At 37.7% G+C, this 25,750-nt stretch overlaps 1 protein-coding gene across 2 annotated transcripts; it reads left to right on the top strand.

Annotated features, from left to right (window-relative positions):
• Positions 1 to 24,563, top strand: LOC119529686 (alcohol dehydrogenase 1C-like). Of its 2 annotated transcripts, XM_037830309.1 has the most exons (10): positions 1 to 19; positions 120 to 191; positions 1,872 to 1,973; positions 2,602 to 2,740; positions 19,306 to 19,393; positions 19,495 to 19,714; positions 20,087 to 20,347; positions 22,295 to 22,430; positions 23,048 to 23,186; positions 24,371 to 24,563. In XM_037830309.1, exons 2-10 carry the CDS (start codon positions 174 to 176, stop codon positions 24,393 to 24,395), a joined length of 1,128 nt encoding a protein of 375 aa, XP_037686237.1. In that variant the 5' UTR covers positions 1 to 19; positions 120 to 173; the 3' UTR covers positions 24,396 to 24,563. The 2 variants fall into 2 exon arrangements, with proteins under 2 accessions (XP_037686237.1, XP_037686236.1); XM_037830308.1 differs by lacking the exon at positions 1 to 19 and having other exon boundaries at positions 54 to 191.
• The last annotated feature ends 1,187 nt before the right edge of the window (positions 24,564 to 25,750 follow it).

Genomic DNA, 25,750 nt, shown 5'->3' with positions numbered 1-25,750 from the left:
TTGGTCTGATAATAAACTGGTGGGTGTCACTTAAAATCCCCAAATTACACGGGTTGAAGTAGGCGTTATTCATGCAAACACAGTATTTGGCACTATATATGATTTGTGTCCTCAAACAGGAAGGAAGTCCACAAGAATTCACCAGTCTCCTGGCCTGCAGAGAAGACAGAAACATGAGCACAGCAGGAAAAGTAAGCAAAAAAACAAGTTTCTTTGGAAATATTTTTGATTTATATAATAAATAACTATGAAAATTTAAGTTATTGGTATAATAAATATGTGGATATAGCTTTTAATGAATAATTTGAATTTCTAAATTAGAAATAATAAATAAGAAATATAACATACAGTATGCTATAATATACAATGAATCTTACACTGTACAGAAATAGCTATTCCCATTTATCTTTACCAGGATATATACCATCTGTATCAGTTACTAATTCTCTCCTTCCTTTAAATAAATGCACACTAGTTAGAGTGACCATTTCTCCAAGCCTATCCTGACTACTTTGTAAACCCAAATTAGAAATATTTTTAATCAATAAATATCTTCATATTCAAAAACCATAATTTAAATGTGTTATGTGGTAATGTAAAGAAAATGATGGATGCATCTGAATTCTTGAAACAGCCAGATTTGCGACTTTGGGAAAACTATTGACTCAGTTTAAGCCTCAATATTTGCATCTCTAAAATAAGACCAGAATTCCATAGTTCTGCCCTGTAAGCATCCCTGTAAGGTTTAAAGATCTATTATGAAATGCTTCCTGGACAGGACATGGTGTGCCTGTCAATCATAGGCAACAATACTCAGGACCTACTGACTGATATCAGTGTACATTTTCCAAGAACTCTATTATCTACTGGGGCATTGGCCATAGCAAAAAGCTTGAAAATGGGAAGGTTTTGAAAAATAAATAATGGAAATGAATTTCAAAGGATTAAAATTCAATCAAATTGATTTTATCATAGTTGCAGGTGTGTAATTTCACTAATAAAAAAGCACTCTTTATTGGACAAACATTGCCTCCTCAAAAACAGGGCTTAGGGATCTTCTCACTTATTGAAAATATGTTTAACACTTATTTTGAAGAATGTCTGTAGTTAAGCTACAGGAGCTAGAAATTCAAACACAAACACAGTTCTCCTGAATTGAAATTATATATGTATTGCTATGCAAGTGTGTATTTGTATTTTTCACTTTGTAGCATTAAATGTATTCTGGAAGGAGTTGCTACATATAAATTAGATAATAAATTAGATATGCAAAAGCAATGCTCAAAATTAATAATGCAAACAAAAGCAAACAGAAATGGTGGAAAGGGGAAAAAAAGAAAAGAAAAGAAATAAAGTGTACAAATTGGAAAAATAAAATAATCCCTATTTTCAGATGGCATGATCCTATATACAGAAAATCCTGAAAAATCCACAACAAATCTCCTAGAGTGAAAAAATTAATTCAGCAAAGTGGCAGTGTACTAGATCAACATCCAAAAATCAATAGTGTTTTTATACTTAAGCAATGAACTATTGGAGGAAGAAATCAAGAAAATAATTTCATTCACAATAGCAACTAAAAGAAACAAACATACAGGAATAAATCTAACCAAGAAGGTAAAGGACTTGTATCCAGAAATTTACCTCAATGTCTCATTATGTCTAACTCTGTTTCAATTTTCCTATGTTACTGCTCTACATGTTTCTTTAAAAAATATTTTTATTATTTTCCAAATAAGAGCTTGTTCATTTGAATATAGCAGTTGTCTGTACTAGACAAAGGGCTAATTATTTCAACACAGAAATGGATTGAAAATACCCTTGACTTAAATATTAGGAGAACATGTATTATCTCCTGTTTGATCTTCCAGGTAATAAGATGCAAAGCAGCTGTGCTTTGGGAGCTGAAGAAACCCTTTTCCATTGAGGAGGTGGAGGTCGCACCCCCCAAGGCCTATGAAGTTCGCATTAAGGTGAAAATTTTTTGTACCTTTATTTAATTTTGGTTTTACAAATCAAATATTAAAGAGTTGAAACAACCAAAAATCTACCAAGAGAAGTTTTTAACATAAATTGTGGTAATAAGCCCAATTTAATTACATTGTTTGTGAATAAAGATATAAATTGCATACATCATTAAAATTTTTAAGTGATCAGAGTAATCCCACTAAAAGTGTACAGTGAAATCCCAACAAATATAAAAAGAATTCATTTGTTCATACAGAAATACAATGCAAAATGAAACATACCAAGATTTCAGAAGCAATTAGCAGTTGATGTTAGAATATTTAAGACTTCTGTTGCTAATACACAATTTTTACTTCTACAGAAAGCATGCATTATTGTATATTATATGAGCTACATGTTACAGAAACAGTTACTTTGTAGATTCCTCCAGATTGTGTAATCCTTTATAGGAAAGTACAGGATGATTTCAGACTGAATAATCTCAGGGGTAAACTAAATTTTCTATTTGGAAGAGTGGGAAATTAGGCTTCTTGAAAACCCTTTTAGAAGCCTGACTTCCAGGAATTGGAAACATTAAGTCCATCTGGGGACCATAACTTTTTGGAATGTAATTATTTTACCTTTCCCTCCTAGATGGTGGCCACAGGAATCTGTCACTCAGATGAATATGTGGTTACTGGGGATTTTGCCGTAACACTTCCTGTAATATTAGGCCACGAGGGAGCTGGCATCGTGGAGAGCATTGGTGAGGGGGTGACCGCAGTCAAACCAGGTACAGGATTCTCACTCAGGAATGTGTCTCCGTTCAGCCCTCCCAAGGTCATACAGCCTGGAGGGGGAAACTGAGGCAGTGAGAGGAGAACGACCTGCACAGGGCCCAGCAGCAGCCAATGGCAGGTCAGGACTAGACAGGGATGTCCTTGTTGCTCCTCTCCCTGCCTCACTTCCTCCCTGTGTCCAGCCATGGCCCCAGGACAGACCTCATGATTCTCTCCTTCAGCAGTGACTCATGGGTTCCTCCTAGACGTCAGGAGTCAGGGTAGATCCTGGGGATGCTGGGAGACCAAAGGACACAGAGGAACTGCCATGCTGGAGTTCACACTCTAATAATGCTGTTACAGTGTTCCTGAGCACTGCCTCCCTTCAGGGCCCAAAACAGAACCGCATGTGGGGCAAGGGAAAAACTATATGAGCCAAGGAATAAAAGTACCTCTGTTTGATATTCTGGGTTAGTATATGTTAATCTGATTTGCTGAGGCCTCAGCATGTAATCGTGAGGTTGTGACTGAATCACCTGAAATCTTTTATGTCCAGCAGTGGAGTCTGTTCACTGATTCCTCCTCCTGTATGGCCTCCCTTCTTGAACATGGTACATTGAACATACACATTCTTCTTGAGTTCACATGGATCATTCTCCAGGACAGATCATATATAAGGACATAAAACAAAAATATTGAAGTCATAAAATGTATATTCTCTGAACACAACAGATATAAGCTAGAAATCAATAACAAAGGGAGAAATGGAAAATTCACAAATATGAGAAAATTGAAAACATTCTCTTAAACAACCAATGGGTTAAAGAGTAAATTACAAACAAATTAGGAAATATCTTTAGGTGAAAGAAAATGAAAATAAAATATACCAAAATTTATGACATGTAGCAAAAATGGGGCTAAGATAAAAATGTATAGCTGTAAGACTCAGGCAAGATGGAGGCATAGAGAGGAGTGGAAGCTAAGTAGTCCCCCTGGAACAACTACAAAAAACCAGAAACAACTAGTAAATAATACAGAATAACTGCAAGGGGACAAACGAGCCCATCCACTCATCATACACCAACCTGAATTGGGAGGAATGCCCGAGAACACAGCATAAAATCTGTAAGTAAAACCTGCGGAACCAAGTCGTGAAACCCCCTCCCCCATAGCCCGAGCTGCAAAGCCTCGTGGTGCCAGAGAGAAGCACTCTCCCAGCAAGCGAATACAGCTCAGCTGAGCTCCAACTGGGGTTTTAAGTAGCGAGTATGAACTGCTCACTACAGGTACGCATCCCCAAAAAACAGACAGAGGCTTTCAGTGATGACTGACCTGGGAGAGCCGGAGGGTTGCCTTGGACTGGGTCTGAAGGGGACTATCTGTTTCTTTTTTGGCTCAGTGGAGAAAGCCCCAGTCATTTTCAGTTTCCAGGGCTGTGACTCTGGGAAGGGTGGAGACACCACAAGCAGAGAGGGAGACCATTGAAATGCTAATGACCTCCACCTGAGGGGTCTGTCTTCTCTAGGAGGAAAGGGGTGGGGCCCTTTCCATTCAGAACCAGACCCCAGAGCCTGGGGGAACACGGCCACACCTCCTCACACCAGTCAAGAATTATAGGCTAACAGGCATCACCTGCTGGGCAGAAAAGCATAGTGACCCGAGGCATCATAGGGTGGAGCAATTTTCTAAGACACACCCGCAGGGAAACCAGATACTGAATATTTCTTCCCTCTGGGACCTGAGCCTGTTCTGGTCTGGGAAAACCTGATTTGGATAACCAAGGAAACCATGCTTAAACAACAGAAAATTACAACCTACGCTAAGAAAAACAAAGTTATGGCCCAGTCAAAGGAACAAACATACACTTCAACTGAGATACAGGAATTTAAACAACTAATGCTAAATCAATTCAAAAAGTTTAGAGAAGATATTGCAAAAGAGATAGAGGCTGTAAAGGAAGCACTGGTCATGTATACGGCAGAAATCAAAAGTTCAAAAAAACAGCTAGTAGAATCTATGGAAATGAAAGGCACAACACAAGAGATGAAAGACACAATGGAAACATACAACAGCAGATCTCAAGAGGCAGAAGAAATCACTCAGGAACTGGAGAACCAAACACCTGAAAGCCTACACGCAAAGGAGCAGATGGAGAAAAAAATGAAAAAATATGAGCTACATCTCTGGGAACTCAAGGATGAAACAAAGTACAATAATGTACGTATCATTGGTGTCCCAGAAGGAGAAGAGAAGGGAAAGGAGACGGAAGCAATAATAGAGGAAATAATTAATGAAAATTTCCCATCTCTTATGAAAGACATAAAATTACAGATACAAGAAGCACAGCGTACTCCAAACAGAATAGATCTGAATAGGCCTACGCCAAGACACTTAATAATCAGATTATCAAATGTCAAAGACAAAGAGAGAATCCTGAAAGCAGCAAGAGGAAAGCAATCCGTTACATACAAAGGAAGCTTAACAAGACTATGTGCGGATCTCTCAGCAGAAACCATGGAGGCAAGAAGGAAGTGGAATGGTATATTTAAGATACTGAAAGAGAAAAACCGCCAACCAAGAATCCTGTATCCAGCAAAGCTGTCCTTCAAATATGAGGGAGAGCTCAAAATATTTTCTGACAGACAATGAGAGACTTTGTGAACAAGACACCTGTCCTACAGGAAATACTAAAGGGAGCACTACAGTGTGATAGAAGACAGGAGTGCATGGTTTGGAACACAATTTTGGGAGATGGTAGCACAACAATATAAGTACACTGAACAAAGGTAACTATGAATACGGTTGAGAGAGGAAGGTGGGGAGCATGTGAGACACCACAAGAAAGGAGGAAAGATAATGACTGGGACTGTGTAACTTGGTGAAATCTAGAGTATTCAACAATTGTGATAAAATGTACAAGTATGTTGTTTTATGAGGGAGAACAAGCAAATGTCAACCTTGCAAGGTGTTAAAAATGGGGAGGCATTGGGGGAGGGATGCAATCAGCATAAACTAGAGACTGTAACTAATAGAATCATTGTATTATGCTTTCTTTAATGTAACAAAGTTGATTTACCAAGGTGAATACAGATAAGAGGGGGAGATAGGGGAGGCATGTTAGACACTTGACATTGATGGTATTGTCTGATTCTTTATTCTACTTTGATTTAAGGTTATTTTTCCTTTTGCTGCTTCCTAGCTGTCATTTGTTTTCCTCTTTCTTTTGCCTCTCTACCTTCTTTGACTCTCCCTCCTGCCTTGTGGAAGAAATGTAGATGCTCTTATATAGATAGTGGTGAAGGTGGTGAATACATAAATGTATGAGCATGAAGAAAACCATTGATTATTTACTTGGGATGGAATGTATGGTGAGTGAACAAAACCATATTAAAAAAAATGGGTTGATGACAAAACCTCGAGGGCAATATACTAAGTGAAATAAGACAGACACATTAGGACAATTATTGCAAGGTCTCACTGATAGGAACTAATTATAATATGTAAACTCATAGACATGAAATATAAGGTAACAAGATATAGGACAAGGCTTAAGAATGGGGAGTGGTTGCTTAGTATGAGCAGAATGTTCAATTAGGATGAACTTAAATGTTTGGAAATGAACAGGATTGTTGGTAGCAAGATGTAAGAATAACTAACAGCACCGAATGGTGTGTGAATGAGGTGGAAAGGGGAAGCTCAGAGTCATATATGTTACCAGAAGGAAAGCTGGACATCAAAAGATGGGAATCTATAAAACTGAATCCTATGGTGGGCAATGTTCATGATCAACTGTACAAATACTAGAAATCACTTCCATGAACCCGAACAAATGTATGACAATACTATTAGAAGTTAATAATAGAGGGGCATATAGGGAAGAACTATATACCTTTTACAAACTATATACTACAGTTAGCAGTATTTCAACATTTTTTCATAAACAGTAACAAATGTACTATATCAATACAATGAGTCAACAATTGAGGGGGGTTGGTTAGGGATAGGGGAGGATTAGAGTTTCCCTTTCTTTTTTTCTTTTTTCATCTTTCACTTTATTTCTTGTCTGGAGTAATGAAAAGTTTCTAAAAATTGAAAAAAAATTAAGTGTGATGCATGCACAGCTGTATGAGGGTACCCAGGGGCAAGTGATTGTACACTTTGGAGCTTTCGATAATTGTATGGTATCTGAACAATCTCAGTAAAAATGAAAAAAAAATGTATAGCTGTGAATCTTACATTTTAAAAAGGGAAAGACTTCAAATCAGAAACCTCCCCTTCAGAATGGAAGAAGTACAATCAGAAAAGTAAATTAAACCAAAGCTAGCAAAAGGAGGGAAATAATGAAGATTAGAATGGAGATAAATTAAATACAAAAAGCAAATAACAGAGAGAATCAATAAAACCAAAAGTTGGTTTTTGAAATGATCAAATCATTGGACAAAACCTTTAGCTAAACTGACAAAGGAAAAAAGAGGGAGGATATAAATAATGAAAATCAGATAAGAAAAGGGGGACATACTACCAACCCCACAGAAAGGAAAAGGTCTTTAAGAGGATATTATCCCAAGTACAGACACAGGAGGAGAGGAGAGGTTACAATTATACAAGGTCTATATTGGCTTCTGGTCTGGTCATTCTTCAGGGTGGAGGCCTTTAATCCATGTCCTGGAATGCTCCCCCTTGACCCACTTAGGTCATTAGCTAAGTACAGGAGCAGGAAAGATTTCTGAAGTGTGATGGAGGGTTTTTGCATAGTTTCTGCTACTGTTCCCATCCATTGAAATAGGTAATAGAGAATTGATAACAGCAATGCCAATACAAAGGTGTGTAAAATTTGACCTTCACTGAACCTCTAAGACAGTTATATGCTTCTTGCTTGTTATTTCCCACAGTGTGTTGTTCCTGCCATATTTTTGTGTGCATTTCAATGTGTACTGTAATTTTCTTTTGTCTGCCTACCTCCATTAGTAAAATGCCTTATTCACTGTTTACAAAAATGAGGATATTATGAACAAATGTATGCCAATAAATTAGATAACTTAAATAAAATGGGCAAATTCTTAGAAACAAACTACCTACATGGATACAAGAAAAATTAGATCTCCAAAAACTAATTATTGGTAAGAGATTGAATCAGTAATCTACAACCTCCAAATTAAAAAAAAAAAAGCCCAGGACCAGATGCCTCACGGGAAATTCTACCAAACATTCTAAGAAGCATTAACTCCAATTCTGCTCAAACTCTTCCAAAATATTGAAGAGAAGATAACACTCCCTAATTCATTCTATAAGGCCAACATCACCCTCACACCAAAGACCGATAAACATACCACAAGAAATGAACACTGAAGAACAATATCTTTTTTTTTTTTAATCATCATTTTATTGAGATATATTCACATACCATGCAGTCATACAAAACAAATCATACTTTCGATTGTTTACAGTACCATTACATAGTTGTACATTCATCACCTAAATCAATCCCTGACACCTTCATTAGCACACACACAAATATAACAAGAATAATAATTAGAGCGAAAAAGAGCAATTGAAGTAAAAAAGAACACTGGGTACCTTTGTCTGTTTGTTTCCTTCCCCTATTTTTCTACTCATCCATCCATAAACTAGACAAAGTGGAGTGTGGTCCTTATGGCTTTCCCAATCCCCTTGTCACCCCTCATAAGCTACATTTTTATACAACTGTCTTCGAGATTCATGGGTTCTGGGTTGTAGTTTGATAGTTTCAGGTATCCACCACCAGCTACCCCAATTCTTTAGAACCTGAAAAGGGTTGTCTAAAGTGTGTGTAAGACTGCCCACCAGAGTTACCTCTCGGCTCCTTTTGGAATCTCTCTGCCACTGAAGCTTATTTCATTTCCTTTCACATCCCCCTTTTGGTCAAGAAGATGTTCTCCGTCCCACGATGCCGGGTCTACATTCCCCCCCGGGAGTCATATTCTACGTTGCCAAGGAGATTCACTCCCCTGGGTGTCTGATCCCACGTAGGGGGGAGGGCAGTGATTTCATCTTTCAAGTTGGCTTAGCCAGAGAGAGAGGGCCACATCTGAGCAACAAAGAGGCATTCAGGAGGAGACTCTTAGGCACAAATATAGGGAGGCCTAGCCTCTCCTTTGCAGCAACCGTCTTCCCAAGGGTAAAACTTATGGTAGAGGGCTCAACCCATCAAACCACCAGTCCCCTATGTCTGTGGTCATGTTAGCAACCATGGAGGTGGGGTAGGCAAATAACCCTGCATTCTCCACAGGCTCCTCAAGGGGGCACTACATCTTTATTTTTTTTCCTTGTTTTTCTTTCTTTTTTTTTTTTTTAACTTTCCCTTCTTTTTTAAATCAACTGTATGAAAAAAAAAAGTTAAAAAGAAAACAAACATACAATAAAAGAACATTTCAAAGAGACCATAACAAGGGAGTAAGAAAAACACAACTAACCTAAGATAACTGCTTAAATTCCAACATGTTCCTACTTTACCCCAAGAAAGTTACATAATATAGCAACATTTCTGTGAACTTGTTCCTACTATATCCATCAGAAATTAACAGACCATAGTCATTTCTGGGCATCCCTAGAACGTTAAATAGCTTATCTGTTCTTCTTGGATTATTGTTCCCCCTTCCTTAATTGCTCTCTACTGCTAGTTCCCCTACATTCTACATTATAAACCATTTGTTTTACATTTTTCAAAGTTCACATTAGTGGTAGCATATAATATTTCTCTTTTTGTGCCTGGCTTATTTCGCTCAGCATTATGTCTTCGAGGTTCATCCATGTTGTCATATGTTTCACGAGATCGTTCCTTCTTACTGCCGCGTAGTATTCCATCGTGTGTATATACCACATTTTATTTATCCACTCATCTGTTGAAGGACAATTGGGTTGTTTCCATCTTTTGACAATTGTGAATAATGCTGCTATGAACATTGGCGTGCAGATATCTGTTCGTGTCACTGCTTTCCGATCTTCCGGGTATATACCGAGAAGTGCAATCGCTGGATCGAATGGTAGCTCTATATCTAGTTTTGTAAGGAACTGCCAGACTGACTTCCAGAGTGGCTGAACCATTATACAGTCCCACCAACAATGAATAAGAGTTCCAATTTCTCCACATCCCCCCCAGCATTTGTAGTTTCCTGTTTGTTTAATGGCAGCCATTCTAACCGGTGTTAGATGGTATCTCATTGTGGTCTTAATTTGCATCTCTCTAATAGCTAGTGAAGCTGAACATTTTTTCATGTGTTTCTTGGCCATTTGTATGTCCTCTTCAGAGAACTGTCTTTTCATATCTTTTGCCCATTTTATAATTGGGCTGTCTGTACTATTGTCATTGAGTTGTAGGATTTCTTTGTATATGCAAGATATCAGTCTTTTGTCAGATACATGGTTTCCAAAAATTTTTTCCCATTGAGTTGGCTGCCTCTTTACCTTTTTGAGAAATTCCTTTGAGGTGCAGAAACTTCTAAGCTTGAGGAGTTCCCATTTATCTATTTTCTCTTTTGTTGCTTGTGCTTTGGGTGTAAAGTCTAGGAAGTGGCCGCCTAATACAAGGTCTTGAAGATGTTTTCCTACATTATCTTCTAGGAGTTTTATGGTACTTTCTTTTATATTGAGATCTTTGGTCCATTTTGAGTTAATTTTTGTGTAGGGGGTGAGGTAGGGGTCCTCTTTCATTCTTTTGGATATGGATATCCAACTCTCCCAGCCCCATTTGTTGAAAAGACCATTATGGCTCAGTTCAGTGACTTTGGGGGTCTTATCAAAGATCAGTTGGCCATAGATCTGAGGGTCTATCTCTGAATTCTCAATTCGATTCCATTGATCTATATGTCTATCTTTGTGCCAGTACCATGCTGTTTTGGCAACTGTGGCTTTATAATAAGCTTCAAAGTCAGGGAGTGTAAGTCCTCCCACTTCGTTTTTCTTTTTTAGAGTATCTTTAGCAATTCGAGGCATCTTCCCTTTCCAAATAAATTTGATAACTAGCTTTTCCAAGTCTGCAAAGTAGGTTGTTGGAATTTTGATTGGGATTGCATTGAATCTGTAGATGAGTTTGGGTAGAATTGACATCTTAATGACATTTAGCTTTCCTATCCATGAACATGGAATATTTTTCCATCTTTTAAGGTCCCCTTCTATTTCTTTTAGTAGAGTTATGTAGTTTTCTTTGTATAGGTCTTTTACATCTTTGGTTAAGTTTATTCCTAGGTACTTGATTTTTTTAGTTGCTATTGAAAATGGTATCTTTTTCTTGAGTGTCTCTTCAGTTTGTTCATTTCTAGCATATAGAAACATTTCTGACTTATGTGCATTAATCTTGTATCCCGCTACTTTGCTAAATTTGTTTATTAGTTCTAGTAGCTGTATCGTCGATTTCTCAGGGTTTTCTACATATAAGATCATATCATCTGCAAACAATGACAGTTTTACTTCTTCTTTTCCAATTTGGATGCCTTTTATTTCTTTGTCTTGCCGGATTGCCCTGGCTAGCACTTCCAGCACAATGTTGAATAACAGTGGTGACAGCGGGCATCCTTGTCTTGTTCCTGATCTTAGAGGGAAGGCTTTCAGTCTCTCACCATTGAGTACTATGCTGGCTGTGGGTTTTTCATATATGCTCTTTATCATGTTGAGGAAGTTTCCTTCAATTCCTACCTTTTGAAGTGTTTTTATCAAAAAGGGATGTTGGATTTTGTCAAATGCTTTTTCAGCATCTATTGAGATGATCAATTGATTTTTCCCTTTCGAGTTTTTAATGTGTTGTAATACATTGATTGTTTTTCTTATGTTGAACCATCCTTGCATGCCTGGAATGAACCCCACTTGGTCATGGTGTATGATTTTTTTAATGTGTCTTTGGATTCGATTTGCAAGTATTTTGTTGAGGATTTTTGCATCTATATTCATTAAGGAGATTGGCCGGTAGTTTTCCTTTTTTGTAGCATCTTTGCCTGGTTTTGGTATTAGATTGATGTTAGCTTCATAAAATGAGTTAGGTAGTGTTCCATTTACTTCAATGTTTTGAAAGAGTTTGAGTAAGATTGGTGTCAGTTCTTTCTGGAAAGTTTGGTAGAATTCCCCTGTGAAGCCATCTGGCCCTGGGCATTTATTTGTGGGAAGATTTTTGATGACTGATTGGATCTCTTTGCTTGTGATGGGTTGGTTGAGGTCTTCTATTTCTTCTCTGGTCAGTCTAGGTTGTTCATATGTTTCCAGGAAATTGTCCATTTCTTCTACATTGTCCAGTTTGTTGCCATACAGTTGTTCATAATATCCTCTTATAATTTTTTTAATTTCTTCAGGATCTGCAGTTATGTCACCTTTTTCATTCATTATTTTGTTTATATGGGTCTTCTCTGTTTTTGATTTCGTCAGTCTAGCTAGGGGCTTGTCAATCTTGTTGATCTTCTCAAAGAACCAACTTTTGGTGATATTTATTCTCTCTATTCTTTTTTTGTTCTCTATGTCAATTATTTCTGCTTTAATCCTTGTTATTTCTTTTCTTCTACTTGGTTTAGGATTGGTTTGCTGTTCGTTTTCTAGCTTCTTCAGTTGATCCATTAGTTCTTTGATTTTGGCTCTTTCTTCCTTTTTAATATATGTGTTTAGTGCTATAAATTTCCCCCTCAGCACTGCTTTTGCTGCATCCCATAGGTTTTGGTATGTTGTGTTCTCATTTTCATTCGTCTCTATATATTTAGCAATTTCTCTTGCTATTTCTTCTTTAACGCACTGATTGTTTAGGAGTGTGTTGTTTAACCTCCAGGTATTTGTGAATTTTCTAAGTCTCTGATGGTTATTGACTTCTAATTGTATTCCATTGTGGTCAGAGAATGTGCTTTGAATAATTTCAATCTTTTTAAATTTATTGAGGCTTGTTTTATGTCCCAGCATATGATCTATTCTGGAGAAAGTTCCGTGAGCACTAGAAAAGTATGTGTATCCTGGTGATTTGGGATGTAATGTCCTGTAGATGTCTGTTAAATCTAATTCATTTATCAGATTGTTTAGGTTTTCAATTTCCTTATTGGTCTTCTGTCTGGTTGATCTATCTATAGGAGAGAGTGATGTGTTGAAGTCTCCCACAATTATTGTGGAAACATCAATTGCTTCCTTTAGTTTTGCCAGTGTTTCTCTCATGTATTTTGTGGCCCCTTGTTTGGGTGCATAGACATTTACGATTGTTATTTCTTCTTGCTGAATTGCCCCTTTTATTAGTATGTAGTGGCCTTCTTTGTCTCTCAAAACATCCCTGCATTTGAAGTCTATTTTATCTGAGATCAATATTGCTACACCTGCTTTCTTTTGGCTGTAGCTTGCATGAAATATTTTTTTCCATCCTTTCACTTTCAGTTTCTTTGTGTCCCTGTGTCTAAGATGAGTCTCTTGTATGCAACATATTGATGGTTCATTTTTTTTGATCCATTCTGCGAATCTATATCTTTTAATTGGGGAGTTTAATCCATTTACATTCAACGTTATAACCGTGAAGGCATTTCTTGAATCGGCCATCTTATCCTTTGGTTTATGTTTGCCATATTTTTCCCTCTCTCTATTAATATCCTTTATTGTACCCATACCGAATCTCTTTAGTACTGAACCTTTCTCCAAGTCTCTCTGTCCTGTCTTTGTTTCTCTGTCTGTAGGGTTCCCTTTAGTATCTCCAGTAGGGCAGGTCTCTTGTTAGCAAATTCTCTCAGCATTTGTTTGTCTGTGAAAAATTTAAGCTCTCCCTCAAATCTGAAGGAGAGCTTTGCTGGATAAAGTATTCTTGGCTGGAAATTTTTCTCACTCAGAATTTTAAATATATCGTGCCACTGCCTTCTTGCCTCCATGGTGCCTGCTGAGTAGTCACTACTTAGTCTTATGCTGTTTCCTTTGTATGTGGTGAATTGCTTTTCTCTTGCTGCTTTCAGAACTTGCTCCTTCTCTTCTGTGTTTGACAGTGTGATCAGTATATGTCTCGGAGTGGGTTTATTTGGATTTATTCTATTTGGAGTTCGCTGAGCATTTATGATTTGTGTATTTATGTTGTTTAGATGATTTGGGAAGTTTTCCCCAACAATTTCTTTGAATACTCTTCCTAGACCTTTACCCTTTTCTTCTCCTTCTGGGACACGAATGAGTGTTATATTTGGACGTTTCATATTATCTATCATATCCCTGAGGTCCATTTCGATTTTTTCAATTTTTTTCCCCATTCTTTCTTTTATGCTTTCATTTTCCATTCTGTCATCTTCCAGGTCACTGATTTGTTGTTCAACTTCCTCTAGTCTTGTACTATGAGTGTCCCGAATGTTTTTAATTTGGTCAACAGTTTCTTTAATTTCCATAAGATCATCCATTTTTTTATTTAGTCTTGCAATGTCTTCTTTATGCTCTTCTAGAGTCTTCTTGATTTCCTTTATTTCCCATACTATGGTCTCATTGTTCATCTTTAGTTCTTTGAGTAGCTGCTCTAGGTGCTGTGTCTCTTCTGGTCTTTTGATTTGGGTGCTTGGGCTTGGGTTATCCATATCGTCTGGTTTTTTCATATGCTTTGTAATTTTCTGTTGTTTTTGGCCTCGTGGCATTTGCTGAACTTGATAGGGTTCTTTTAGGGTTTGTAGACCTATTGAAGTCCTTATCTCTAATTTATCAGATCTACAGCTTCGTGGAATACACTTTCTCTAACTAACCAGCAGGTGGCATCCACGAGCCACCTGTTCTCCACAAGCCAGTTCTCCCCTGCTTAGCCTTTTTGGTGAGTGGGGGAGTGAGTCTTGTGGGGCCCAATTGGTGTACCAAGCTTGCGTGTGTAGTTGGTGTTGCCTGCCCTGTATGTGGGGCGTGTTTCTGGGCAGTCGGGGAGAGGGGGTGGCCCTAACAATCAAATCTCCCTGATGATCCTAGAGTTTTAAAGCTGCTGCAATAGTCTAATCCTTCACTTCAGTCCTGCCACAGTTTGTCTCTGCCACTGACCCACAAGTCTTTGTTATTGGCGTATGGCTCCTGAGACTTGCAAGTGGGCCCCTCTTCCAGGCTGTGCACCCCGGGTCCTCTGTTGAGGGATGACTGTGCTATGTCACAGGTGAGTGCCGTCCCCCCAGGGCAGTTCTGGACTGCTGGGCTGTGTAGGGAGGCTCCCAGTCTGCTCAAATGATGGCTGAATGGGGCTTTGTTAATTCACACTGCTCTACCTTCCCAACTCTGGGACAATCAGCTGAGGTTGCAGGGAAGGCTAATGTCCACGTCCAGTTTTGTGGTGTGTGCCTGTTATTTGAAGCCCTTCCGTCACACTGGGTTGTCTGGGGCAGCTCTGGGCTATGGGGCTGGCGATGGGCAGGAGTGTTTCCTGTCCACCAGGATGATGGCTGTGAGCGGACACCCCCCTTTTCTTGGGAAGTTGTGGTGTTTAGTGAATTTTCTCAGCCACTGGATTATTGCCTTTTGTCTCAGAGCTCTCTTAGTTCTGCTCTTGACTTGACGTGCCCAAATTGAAAGTCTTTGAAGCTTTCTGTATTGGGCTTCTTAGAGTAATTGTTTTAGAAAAAGAAAAAAGGATTGAAAAAGAAAAAAAAGGGCCCTCCTCAGAGATCTAATGGGTTATTGAAATGCTAATAGACAAAGCAACCAGGGCCATTAAGGAAAGGTCCACAGGGCTGAGAGATCAGCTTTTCTTCAGGATTTGCATATGCATCTCAAGGCCTGAACTCCGCCCTTCCCCTTTCTGTGTTCACCAGAATTCCAAAAATCCTCTGCTTTTATTTTGGAGTTTTTCATGTTGTTTTTTTTTTTTCTATGCCTGTCTCCTCTCTGCTGGGCTGGCTGCTCTCAGATTCTCTGGTGTCTGGTCTCAGTCTATCTATGGTTGGAGTTTGGATCAGTAGAATGAGTTTCCGATAAGGGCTGCCACTGCAGTTCTCCCTTCTCCTTCCCGGAGCTGACAGCCCCTCCTCCCATGGGACTGAGCCTGGCAGGGAGGGGCGCGGGTCCCCTGGCCACAAAAACCCACAGATTTCGCTGATCTCAGCAGCTCGACACCCTCATGAGTGTTGTTTGAAGTATACCCAAATACGGATTGCTCTGTGGTGTCCAGTCCACGCAGCTCCCGGCTTTCTACCTACTTTCCTGGAGGAGTAACTAAAACATACAGCTCACCAGTCTGCCATCTTGCCCCGCCTCCAGAACAATATCTTTTATAAATACAAATACAAAATTCCTCAAGAAAATATCAGCAAACCATGTCCAACAGCATACTAAAAGAATTATACACATGATCACATGGGATTTATCCCTTGTATACAAGGTTGGTTCAACACAAGAAAATCAATTAATATAATATAACAAATTAACAGAATGATGAAACAAAAAAACACACTATCTTCTCAGTAGATGCAGAAATGGCATTTGACAAAATCCAGCACCCCTTCAAGATAAAAACAATTGGAAAACAAGGAATGGAAGGAAACTTCCTGAAAATCATAAGCACATATATGAAAATCCCACAGCTAACATCCTACTTAATGGTGAAAGCCTGAAAGCTTTCCCTGTAAGATCAGGCACAAGACAAGGATGCACCCAGTCACCACTGTTATTCAACATTGTACTGGAATGTCTTGCCAGAGCAATTAGTGAAGACAAAGAAATGAAAGGTATCTAAATTAGAGAGGAAGAAGTAAAACTTTTCCTATTTCAGATGATATGGTCTTATATACCAAAAATCCTGAAAAATCCAAAGCAAAGCACATAGAGCTAATAATTGAATTCATAAAAGTGGTGGGATAAAAGATCAACACCCAAAAATCAGTTGTGTTTCTATAAACAATCAATGACCAATTGGAAGAAGACATCAAGAAAATAAATCCATTCAAATTAGCAACTAAAAAATCAATTATATCAGAATAAATCTAACCAAGAATATAAAGGACTTGAAAGCAGAATACTACCAAACATTGTTAAAAGAAACAAGGGAAGACATTAATAAATGGGAAGATATTCCATATTCATGGATTGGAAGACTAACTGTCATTAAGATATCAATCTTCCCCAAAGCAATTTATAGATTCAATGGAATCCCAATCAAATGTGCAACAATCTTCTTAGCAGAGATGGAAAAGCCAATCATCAGATTTACGTGGAAGGGGCTCTGAATAGTTGAAACCATCTGGAAAAAAGAAGAATGAAGTTGGAGGACTCATATCTCAAGATTTTAAAACTTATTACAAAGTCACAGTAAACAAAACAGAATATTTTCACATGAATAGACATAGAGACCAATCAAATTGAATTGAGAGCCCAGAAACCAACCATCACATTATAGCCTATTGATTTTTGACAAGCAAGCAAAGATCACTTAGTTGAGAAAAAATAGTCTCTTCAATGAAAGGTTCTGGGAAAATTGGATCCCCATTTGCAAAAAAAAGAAATGATGGAGGATCCTGTGCTGGTATGGATATATTTTGTCTGCCAGAGGAGTCATTATCTTTTAACCAAATCTTGTTGAGTGGAACCTTTTATTGAGTGTTTCCATGGAGATGTGACTCAACCAATTGTGGGTGATAGCTCTGATTAAATTATTTCTATGGAGGTGTGGGCCCCACATATTCAGGGTGGGTCTTGACTGGTTCACTGGAGTATTTAAGAGAGAAGCTAAGAGCTAACACAGACCCAGGAACTGGCTGAGTCTTAGAGATGCTTGGAGATGTGGACAGAAGAATGTTTGGAGACACTAAGCTAAGGCAGGAAGCCCAGAGTTTGCCCTGGAGAAGCTAAGATAGTGAAACCCCCAGACACTTAGAGAGAAATGCCCTGGGAAAAAAAGCCAGGATGCAAAGGAGGTGAAAGAGAGGAGCTAGGAGAAAAACAGAGACATTTTGAAGAACACCATTTTGAAATGCAGCTTGGGAGTAAATGACCAGCAGATGCCAGCCACGTGCCTTCCCAGCTGACAGGGGTGTTACGGACACCACTGGCCATTTTTCAATGGAGGGATCCTCTTCTTCATGCCTTAGTTTGGACATGTTAATGGCCATAGAACTGCAAATTTGTAGCCAAATAAATAATCCCCTTTGTAAGAGCCAATCCTTTTCTGCTATTTTGCATGATGGCAGCACTAGCAAACCAGAACAACCCCCATCTCACATTTTATACAAAAATCAACTCAAAATGGATCAAAATCTAAACAGAGCTAGAACTATCAAACTCAAAGAAGAAAATATAGGGAAGCATCTTCAGGTCTGTGTGTTAGGCAATGTTTTCCTAGACTTCACACTCAAAGAACAAGCAACAAAAGAAAAAACAGATAAAGGGGACCTCATCAAAATTTAGAACTTTTGTGCCTGAAAGGACTTTATCATGAATGCAAAGCAACAACCTACTCTAATTATTTAAAATCAGTGTGATAAAACAATATTTTTATAGAGTCAGAATATAGAACATAGGCTACCAGGGGACAGGAAAGGAACAGAGAATGGAAAGTTAAGACTTAAAATGTACGGGGCTTCCTATTTGGAATGATGGAAATGCTTTGGTGATGGATCATGGTGATGGTAGCGCAACATTGTATGCTTAGAAACAGTAAAAAAAAATTTTTTTAAACTGTGGAACTCTACCATACAAACAGATAACTCTAAGTCAAACAGTGGACTTAAGTCAGTAGTACAATTATAAAAATATTCTATCATCAATTATAGCAAATGCTTCACACAAATGCCAGGTGTGTGGGAATCCTGTATTTTATGCATGATTATTCTGTAAACCCATAGCTTCTCTAATAAAGAATATCCTTAGCCAGTGGATGCAATCTTTCCCTTTACCAAATGTTTCACAGACCTGTGAACAGAATAAAATGTCTTCTAGCTTGAAATTGAACTTTTAGTATTTCTTTTTATAAAAATATTACTGAAAAAAATGACACAATGACACTTACTTTACACCACTGCTTACAGGGGAAATATAGATAACTCACAAGTTAACTGCCTAAATTCGCTTAAGTGAGAGTTTCTTATTCTACAACAAAGTGCCTATCTTCAGAATGATTGAGGTATTCAGAGAAATTTTTTGAATTTCTCTTCTTTGTCCCATTCTTTTCATTTTTCTTGGAAAGAGCTAAATAAATATAAACAGTAACTTCATGGTAAAAATAAGCAAGAGATTTTGTAAATCATGATGATCAAAACTCTCAATATCCTTGTAACCCAGTCAAATATCAGATCTCCATTATGATGGTCTGCTTGCAACTAAAATTTATTTTAATGCTTAGTGAGAACACTTTAGATTTATTTAACTCAGGTTTAAATGAGACAAAGCATCTACAGGTAATGATTAATACAGTAGAAATAATACAAATTCATGTTGTTTTCCATATTTACATTACTTCTTTGGGAATCTCCAGGCCCATAAAAAATGAAACTAATAAACAATGTGCAGGAGTAGTCATCAATGACATAGTGGTGATTGCATTCTATTTCTTGGGAGACCTTTCCACTACCTACGCGTCTAATATATACATTTAAGCTTTAAGTTCTTGCTCTACTGATTCTTGGATAGAAATTTAAAAAGAATTTACTTTATCCTCTTCCAGGTGATAAAGTCATCCCACTGTGTCTTCCCCAGTGTGGAACATGTGTCGTTTGTAAACACCCAGAAGCCAACAACTGTGTGAGATTGCGGTAGGTTTCTAATACTTTGCATGTAGAGCCAATGAGTTTGCACATCAGGTAAGCTCTTGTCTCATGCCCTTCTGTTTCTGTCTCTCTGTTACACTGATCAGTATGAACAACCCTCGGTGGACCAGGCAGGATGGCACCACCAGGTTCACCTGCAGAGGGAAGCCCGTCTATCACGTCATCCACACCAGCACCTTCTCTGAGTACACAGTGGTGGATGAAATCTCAATAGTCAAGATCGATGCAGCTGCACCGCTGGAGAAAGTCTGCCTCATTGGCTGTGGATTTACTACTGGTTACGGGTCTGCAGTCAAAGTTGCCAAAGTAGGAATGACCATAGGCGATAACTCCAGATATACTCGGACTGTCAGAAATTTTTTTCCTCAGGGATCATGAATCATTCCTCTAAATTAAGTGATAGCTTCCCGCCCCCCGCCCCCGCTACCGTAACAGCATTGCTATACTCTATAGAATTTGGAGTGAGTATGGGTAGAATATGGCCCCAGAAAGCATTGAAAGCATGTCTTATAGAAATTCACCTGCTTGTCAGAGAAGAACAAGCCTATGATACTTAAGCAGTTTGGAGAGAGGAGTCCGTATATTTCCTCATAACGATCAACAATTAGCACTCTTTCCAGCTTAGACTATTGCCAACAATCATTACTTAATCCATTCTTGTCCTTTCTGAAAATGCAGGTCACCCCGGGCTCCACCTGTGCTGTGTTTGGTCTTGGAGGAGTCGGCTTGTCTACTGTCATTGGTTGTAAAGCAGCTGGAGCAGCCAGGATCATAGGGGTGGATATCAACAAAAGCAAATTTGCAAAAGCCAAAGCATTGGGTGCCACTGAGTGCATCAGCCCCCAGGACTTCCAGAAACCCATCCATGAGGTGCTGATGGAAATGAGTGGGGGTGGTGTGGACTTTTCCTTTGAAGCCATTGGTCAGATCGACACTGTGGTATGTACCATGACATGCCTTGATTCATGTTTCTTTAATCGAAGGTATGTTTTAAACAGCAGAATATAAAGATTATGTGTAAGTACTATTTTTAACATGTTGCAACGTTCTATCTCTTGTTTCTTACTTATGACTATTTTATTCATTATTATAAAGAAACTTTCATTCCATAAGTTCAGCAAACATGTATGAAGATATAGTTACCCTTTAAAGGTTGCTTTGTATTAAGCAATTATGCATTTATTAAATAATTCAAACTGAAGGAAATATAGATGATACAATTTCTTTTCTCAAGCTGAGAAAATTTTAATTTCTCTACATTCTTAACAAAAATATTTTAATACTTTTTATGCTTAATGAATTCAGATTTCTTTTCACGTCATACTTTGATCAAAAGACATAATGATCAATATTAGGCAAAAAAATCATTTTATCACCAAAAAGATGCCCTAAAGAAAGTTAATGCTTTAATGTTTCATTAAATTTCCTCACACCATACAGCATGGTGCCTGTTACTTAATAGGTACCCAATATCCATGTGATGGAATAAAACCCAAAAAGGATTGACAGATTTTACTACCACACAAATTTAAGGCAATGTAACTTGAAGCATTACATGCATATAAATGCATTAAAGAGCACATATATCACATCGCATTTCCAGCATAAAGTAGCATTACATACTATTACATGCATGTACAATATTTAGCATAGTGACACTGGGCTAATGATAAGTACTCAATGAATTTTAACTGGTGGTATAATAAAACACTATTTTCAATCTTGAAGTGCTTACATTATCTCTGGAATGTCCATGATATTACTTTCAAATAAATATAAACATCATCAATTGGTATGACTAACAAATCTCCAGCTATATTTCACCTAACCAGAATTCTCTGAAACAGTACTGAAAAAGCCCCCAGATCAATAAATCCCCATTGTTGGGATTCCCATCCATTGAAGTCCAAGCTTCATTAGTCCTGTGGATCAGCACCTGCGAGTAACGATATTTGCAACCTTGTTCTGGGACAAAAACCCACAAACAGGTGACATTCCAAGAGATTTCTAACCTTTTGCAAGATGGCAGTTTTTTGCCTTAGGTTCTTTTTGTATTATTTTTCTCCCGTTTTCTCACATGGACTGGATTGTTACTCTATCTGATGATATCAAATGTCTGATAACCACAAGTTCTATGGTTATCAGGTCCTACAAATCATACTACAAACACAAAGGATTTATAATTATATATTCCTGTGGAATCCTACACCATTTTCTTATTACAGAATGTGTTCAAACCCTGACTAGAGGACAAAGCCTTCTGGGCTGTCTTTTGTGATTCCAGAACAAGAGGTGTAGTTAAAGTAAAACCAGTATCCTTTTTTGGGAGATAAATTAGCATTTATGATGTGCAATTTAGAGATGGAAAATAAAGTAGGGATCTATTAAAAGGAAAAGCTTCAAGAGGAAAAGATACAATTTGATGATGTAATGGCCATTACATTTTTTTTTTTTAACCTTCATACCTAGTTTCACCTTTTTGACATTTCACCAGACTATCTGGTTTAAGTCTGATGTTCAGGTACCTGCTAAATAAATAAAAGATAAAGGATTCACTAACATATAGATTGCTTAAGATTCATGTGATGAAGAAATATTTCCACCTTTTTAATGATGTTTTCCTCTTTTATATTTTATCAGAAAAACTATGTACACACAAATACATCCATCCATTTTTCATCCCAAAATATTTTCTGCACTTTCCTTAATGCCACAGCACTCATGGACACACAAAGGAGAACAAAGAAGCAAAACAACGAAGCAAAACGTAAAATTTCTACCCTATGCATACTACGATCTAAGCTAATTTTATGATCTTTTACTGTGTATCATGAGTGGGAACTAACAAAACCTATTTTACAATGCTAAATTTTAATTTCTTTCCAGCTTGAGGCGCTGTTAAGCTGTCATGAAGCATTTGGTGTAAGTGTCGTGATAGGGGAGCCTCCAGATTCCCAAAAGGTCTCTGTGGACCCTATGCTGCTGTTGACTGGACGCACCTGGAAAGGGACGTTTTTTGGTGGTATGTAATTAAGGTTAAAGTCCAAATTTTTATTAACCTCAAGATTTGTTCCATTTCACAATTGACAAGGCCAGGTATTGCAAAGCAATGTGGTCAAAGATAAGTTTAAAGTCCTGATGTATCTTTAGTCTCAAATTATACTAGATGTGGAACTAATGCAGACTGAAGATACCCAGACACAATTCCTGATGTCCCAGTAAACTAGCTAGGACCTACAGCAAAATTTCTTTTGACACTGGTGACCGGATGAAGCACTGAATACCCAGTAGTTCCCAGGCAATCCATAGCAATTGTTCACATCTGCACTCATTGCCCCAATTCAGGCAATTCTAAATTGGCTACGTGACTTCGGGTAGAGTCATCTGTACTACAATTTCTCTATAAGAGAGCTGATAACAAAGAGCCCTAATTTATTGGAGGATGAATAAAACTGCAAAAAAAAAGTCAAATTGCTGCAGAAGGATATTAAACCACACTGTCTCTTATTAACCCCAGTAATGGCAGTCTGTGCAATGCAGTTCATTTTACACATTTTGATTTTAATTCTTGTAGAAAAGTCTCCTGTCCAATTCTACTACTTAACTCTGAGTCTGCTAATGATGTCTCCTTTTTTCTAGGCTTCAAGAGTAAAGATTCTGTCCCTGAACTTGTGACTGATGTTATGGCCAACAAGTTTCCACTGGATCTGTTAATAACCAATGTTTTGCCTTTTGAAAAAGTCAATGAAGGATTTGATCTGCTTCGCTCTGGAAAGAGGTAGATTATTTTTTCTCTCTTAATGGTGGGGTCTAGGCTTACAAAGAAAAATATTTTTTTTTACTTAGATATTTGATATATCTATGGGAAGGTAGAAGAATGAGAAATATATTGGAGTGCTTGGTTTTCCCTTACTAGTTCATTTGCATATAGAATATTTTCATCTTACTGTGAAAAGCCAAGAATAATTGCTTTGTATTTCCTATTCTGCTAATGCCAATTTTGTGCCTTGTCACAAATCTGAAATCATCAGAGCAGTTCAGTCTCTTGACAGGAGGACACTCACCCCTGAAAGGAAAGAGGGTCAGAGCCACACAGTCATCATCAGACCATGGGGCCCCTGCAGCCTCTGCCTGGTCCCTAACACAGGCTGACCACTCATGGACGGGAATTTAGATTCTAATCAGTACATCTCAAAACTTTCATTATAGGAATAAGTGTAGCTACACTTGGATTGTTGCCTCTACAAATCTTAGTGCTTTTCGTAAAAAATACTGACTTTATTTCACTATTGAAGAGTAGAGAACAGGAAACTCAGAGAGGACATGCATTGAATAAGCAGGGGAGCTAGAATTCTAATTGAGACATCTTTGTTAGCAAAGCTGTTTTATTTCCTATTACACTGTACTAACTTGCAAGAACTCAAGCATACATACATACATATAAATATTCATAAATGCACAAATACATAAACCTATATATATATATAAAATAATACGGAACACAGTAGACAACAAATCTTAGTCATTGTCTCATGGATCTTTTGTTTAAGTTGAGGTAAATGAGATAATGCATGAAAAGCATCTACAAAGGGCATGGCAGATAGCAAGAATTTATTACATGTTAGCCATTATTGTTTTATAGTCATTAATATGAAATGCACCAGGAATTTCAAAAATGCTTTTATGAAGATGCTAAGGTAGGATAAAGTCTAAAGGGAAGTCATATTACTGTATAATGAGTGAGCCTAAGTTTGAAGAGAACGTAAGAGAGACCCAGTAAAAATGAGCTTCCTTTTTACCTGTTTGTGCTTAACTGTATGGGAATGGGAAAGGATTGGCTGGAAACACAACCAGGTTTCCACTGAGGCACATCAGATCCTCCTTAGACTCTACAAGGAAAAGTATCAAATATCTGGTGTTGAAATTATTAACTAATTATTAATTATTCATTTTCTCTTTCAGTGTCCGTACCATTCTCAAATTCTGAGACCATGAAGATGCCTTCATTTAGACCCAACTTCTGACTGTCCCATGCCCTCCTCATCTAGAACACCAGGCCAAAAACAGCATGAATCTTCCCTTACAAGATATAAATAATGTGTCAATAAATACATATCAATAAATATACATGGGAACATTCCGTAAGAAACAGAAATTGCTGTGAATACTGTTTTTTGACTAATTATATATAATTTATTTTGTAAAACAATCTTAGTTTTACTGAAAATTGCACAGAAAGTTCTTTCCATATAGTCATATTCCCCACCACTATGGGCAATTTCTCCTATTAAAAAAACTTGCAGTGGTGGGAGACATTTGTAAAAATTGACTCAATATTGATTCCGTATTATTATTTTTAGTAGTAGTAGTAGTATTAACCAAAGTTCATGGGTTACTTCAGCTTCACTCTGTGTTGCACAGTTCTATGGGCTTTTACAAATTTCATGTATCCACCATACAGTATCATTCAGAATTGTTGCACTGTCCTAAAATGCCCTGTGCTCCCTGAAATATCTTCACAAGCAGATGTTTAGATGTCAAGTGAGAGAAAGATGAAATGGTGAATATCAGCGGGGTAATGGAGTTCAGTAAATTCTCCTTCTAGATTATTCCGTATGTGTTGTCTTTTTCCTTTGAGCAAAGGTGTTTCTTGTGACTTCATACCCTTTTTGGGGCCTTTGATTTCCTTAGTTATTGAAGCCCGGTGAAGGGATCTTTCATTATTTGTACCCCCAACAAACACGGGATGGGCTAGTTTGCTTGCAGTCTTCAACTTATACCTGTATTTCCACTGCCTCTATTACCCTTTTTATTAAATGTTCAAAGTCCTAGGGTAAAAACCATAGCATGACTATGTGTACACTCAGATCTATAAGCTTAGAAGATCCAGATATCCTAAATGCAGGGCAATTCTTAGTTACTCAAGGAATATGCTACCCATTTTCATGAAGTAAAAGGAACTGGTTTTTATTGTGTATACTGTTTACTTCTAGTGAATATAGAATTTTCCCTTTAGATAAAAGCAGGTTTCCTGCTACGTGTGATAAAGTGAGGTTCAGATATCAAAGGGAAAATTAAACTATCTTAGAACCATACTCAAAATTATAGTATTTTTTACTCATTAAAGTGTTTAATTAGTTAAATAGTCTTTCTCCTTGGAATTGACTAAGAATTGAGGGTGGCTTGAAGTAAAGCAATAATAATGAAGACTTTGTGAATTGACCATGTAAAATGAATTACCAAGAAATGGCAAAAGCATCCAATACCCATAGATATAAAACATACACAGATGTACATTTTCACAATTTCAGTCTATTAACTACCATGTCTTACATCATTCTA

The sequence above is a fragment of the Choloepus didactylus genome, chromosome 3 (genome assembly GCF_015220235.1).
Source record: "Choloepus didactylus isolate mChoDid1 chromosome 3, mChoDid1.pri, whole genome shotgun sequence".
NCBI classification, from domain to species: Eukaryota; Metazoa; Chordata; class Mammalia; order Pilosa; family Megalonychidae; genus Choloepus; species Choloepus didactylus.
Note: the sequence above shows the minus strand (reverse complement) of the source record. Positions and strands in the feature narration are given on the sequence as shown.

Coding starts and splice junctions, on each gene's coding strand:
- LOC119529686 (XM_037830308.1), top strand. CDS start 72: ATGCAAACACAGTATTTGGCACTATATATGATTTGTGTCCTCAAACAG. Junction 1,974..2,601: donor CCTATGAAGTTCGCATTAAG/GTGAAAATTTTT, acceptor TTTCCCTCCTAG/ATGGTGGCCACAGGAATCTG. Junction 22,431..23,047: donor GAAAGGGACGTTTTTTGGTG/GTATGTAATTAA, acceptor CCTTTTTTCTAG/GCTTCAAGAGTAAAGATTCT.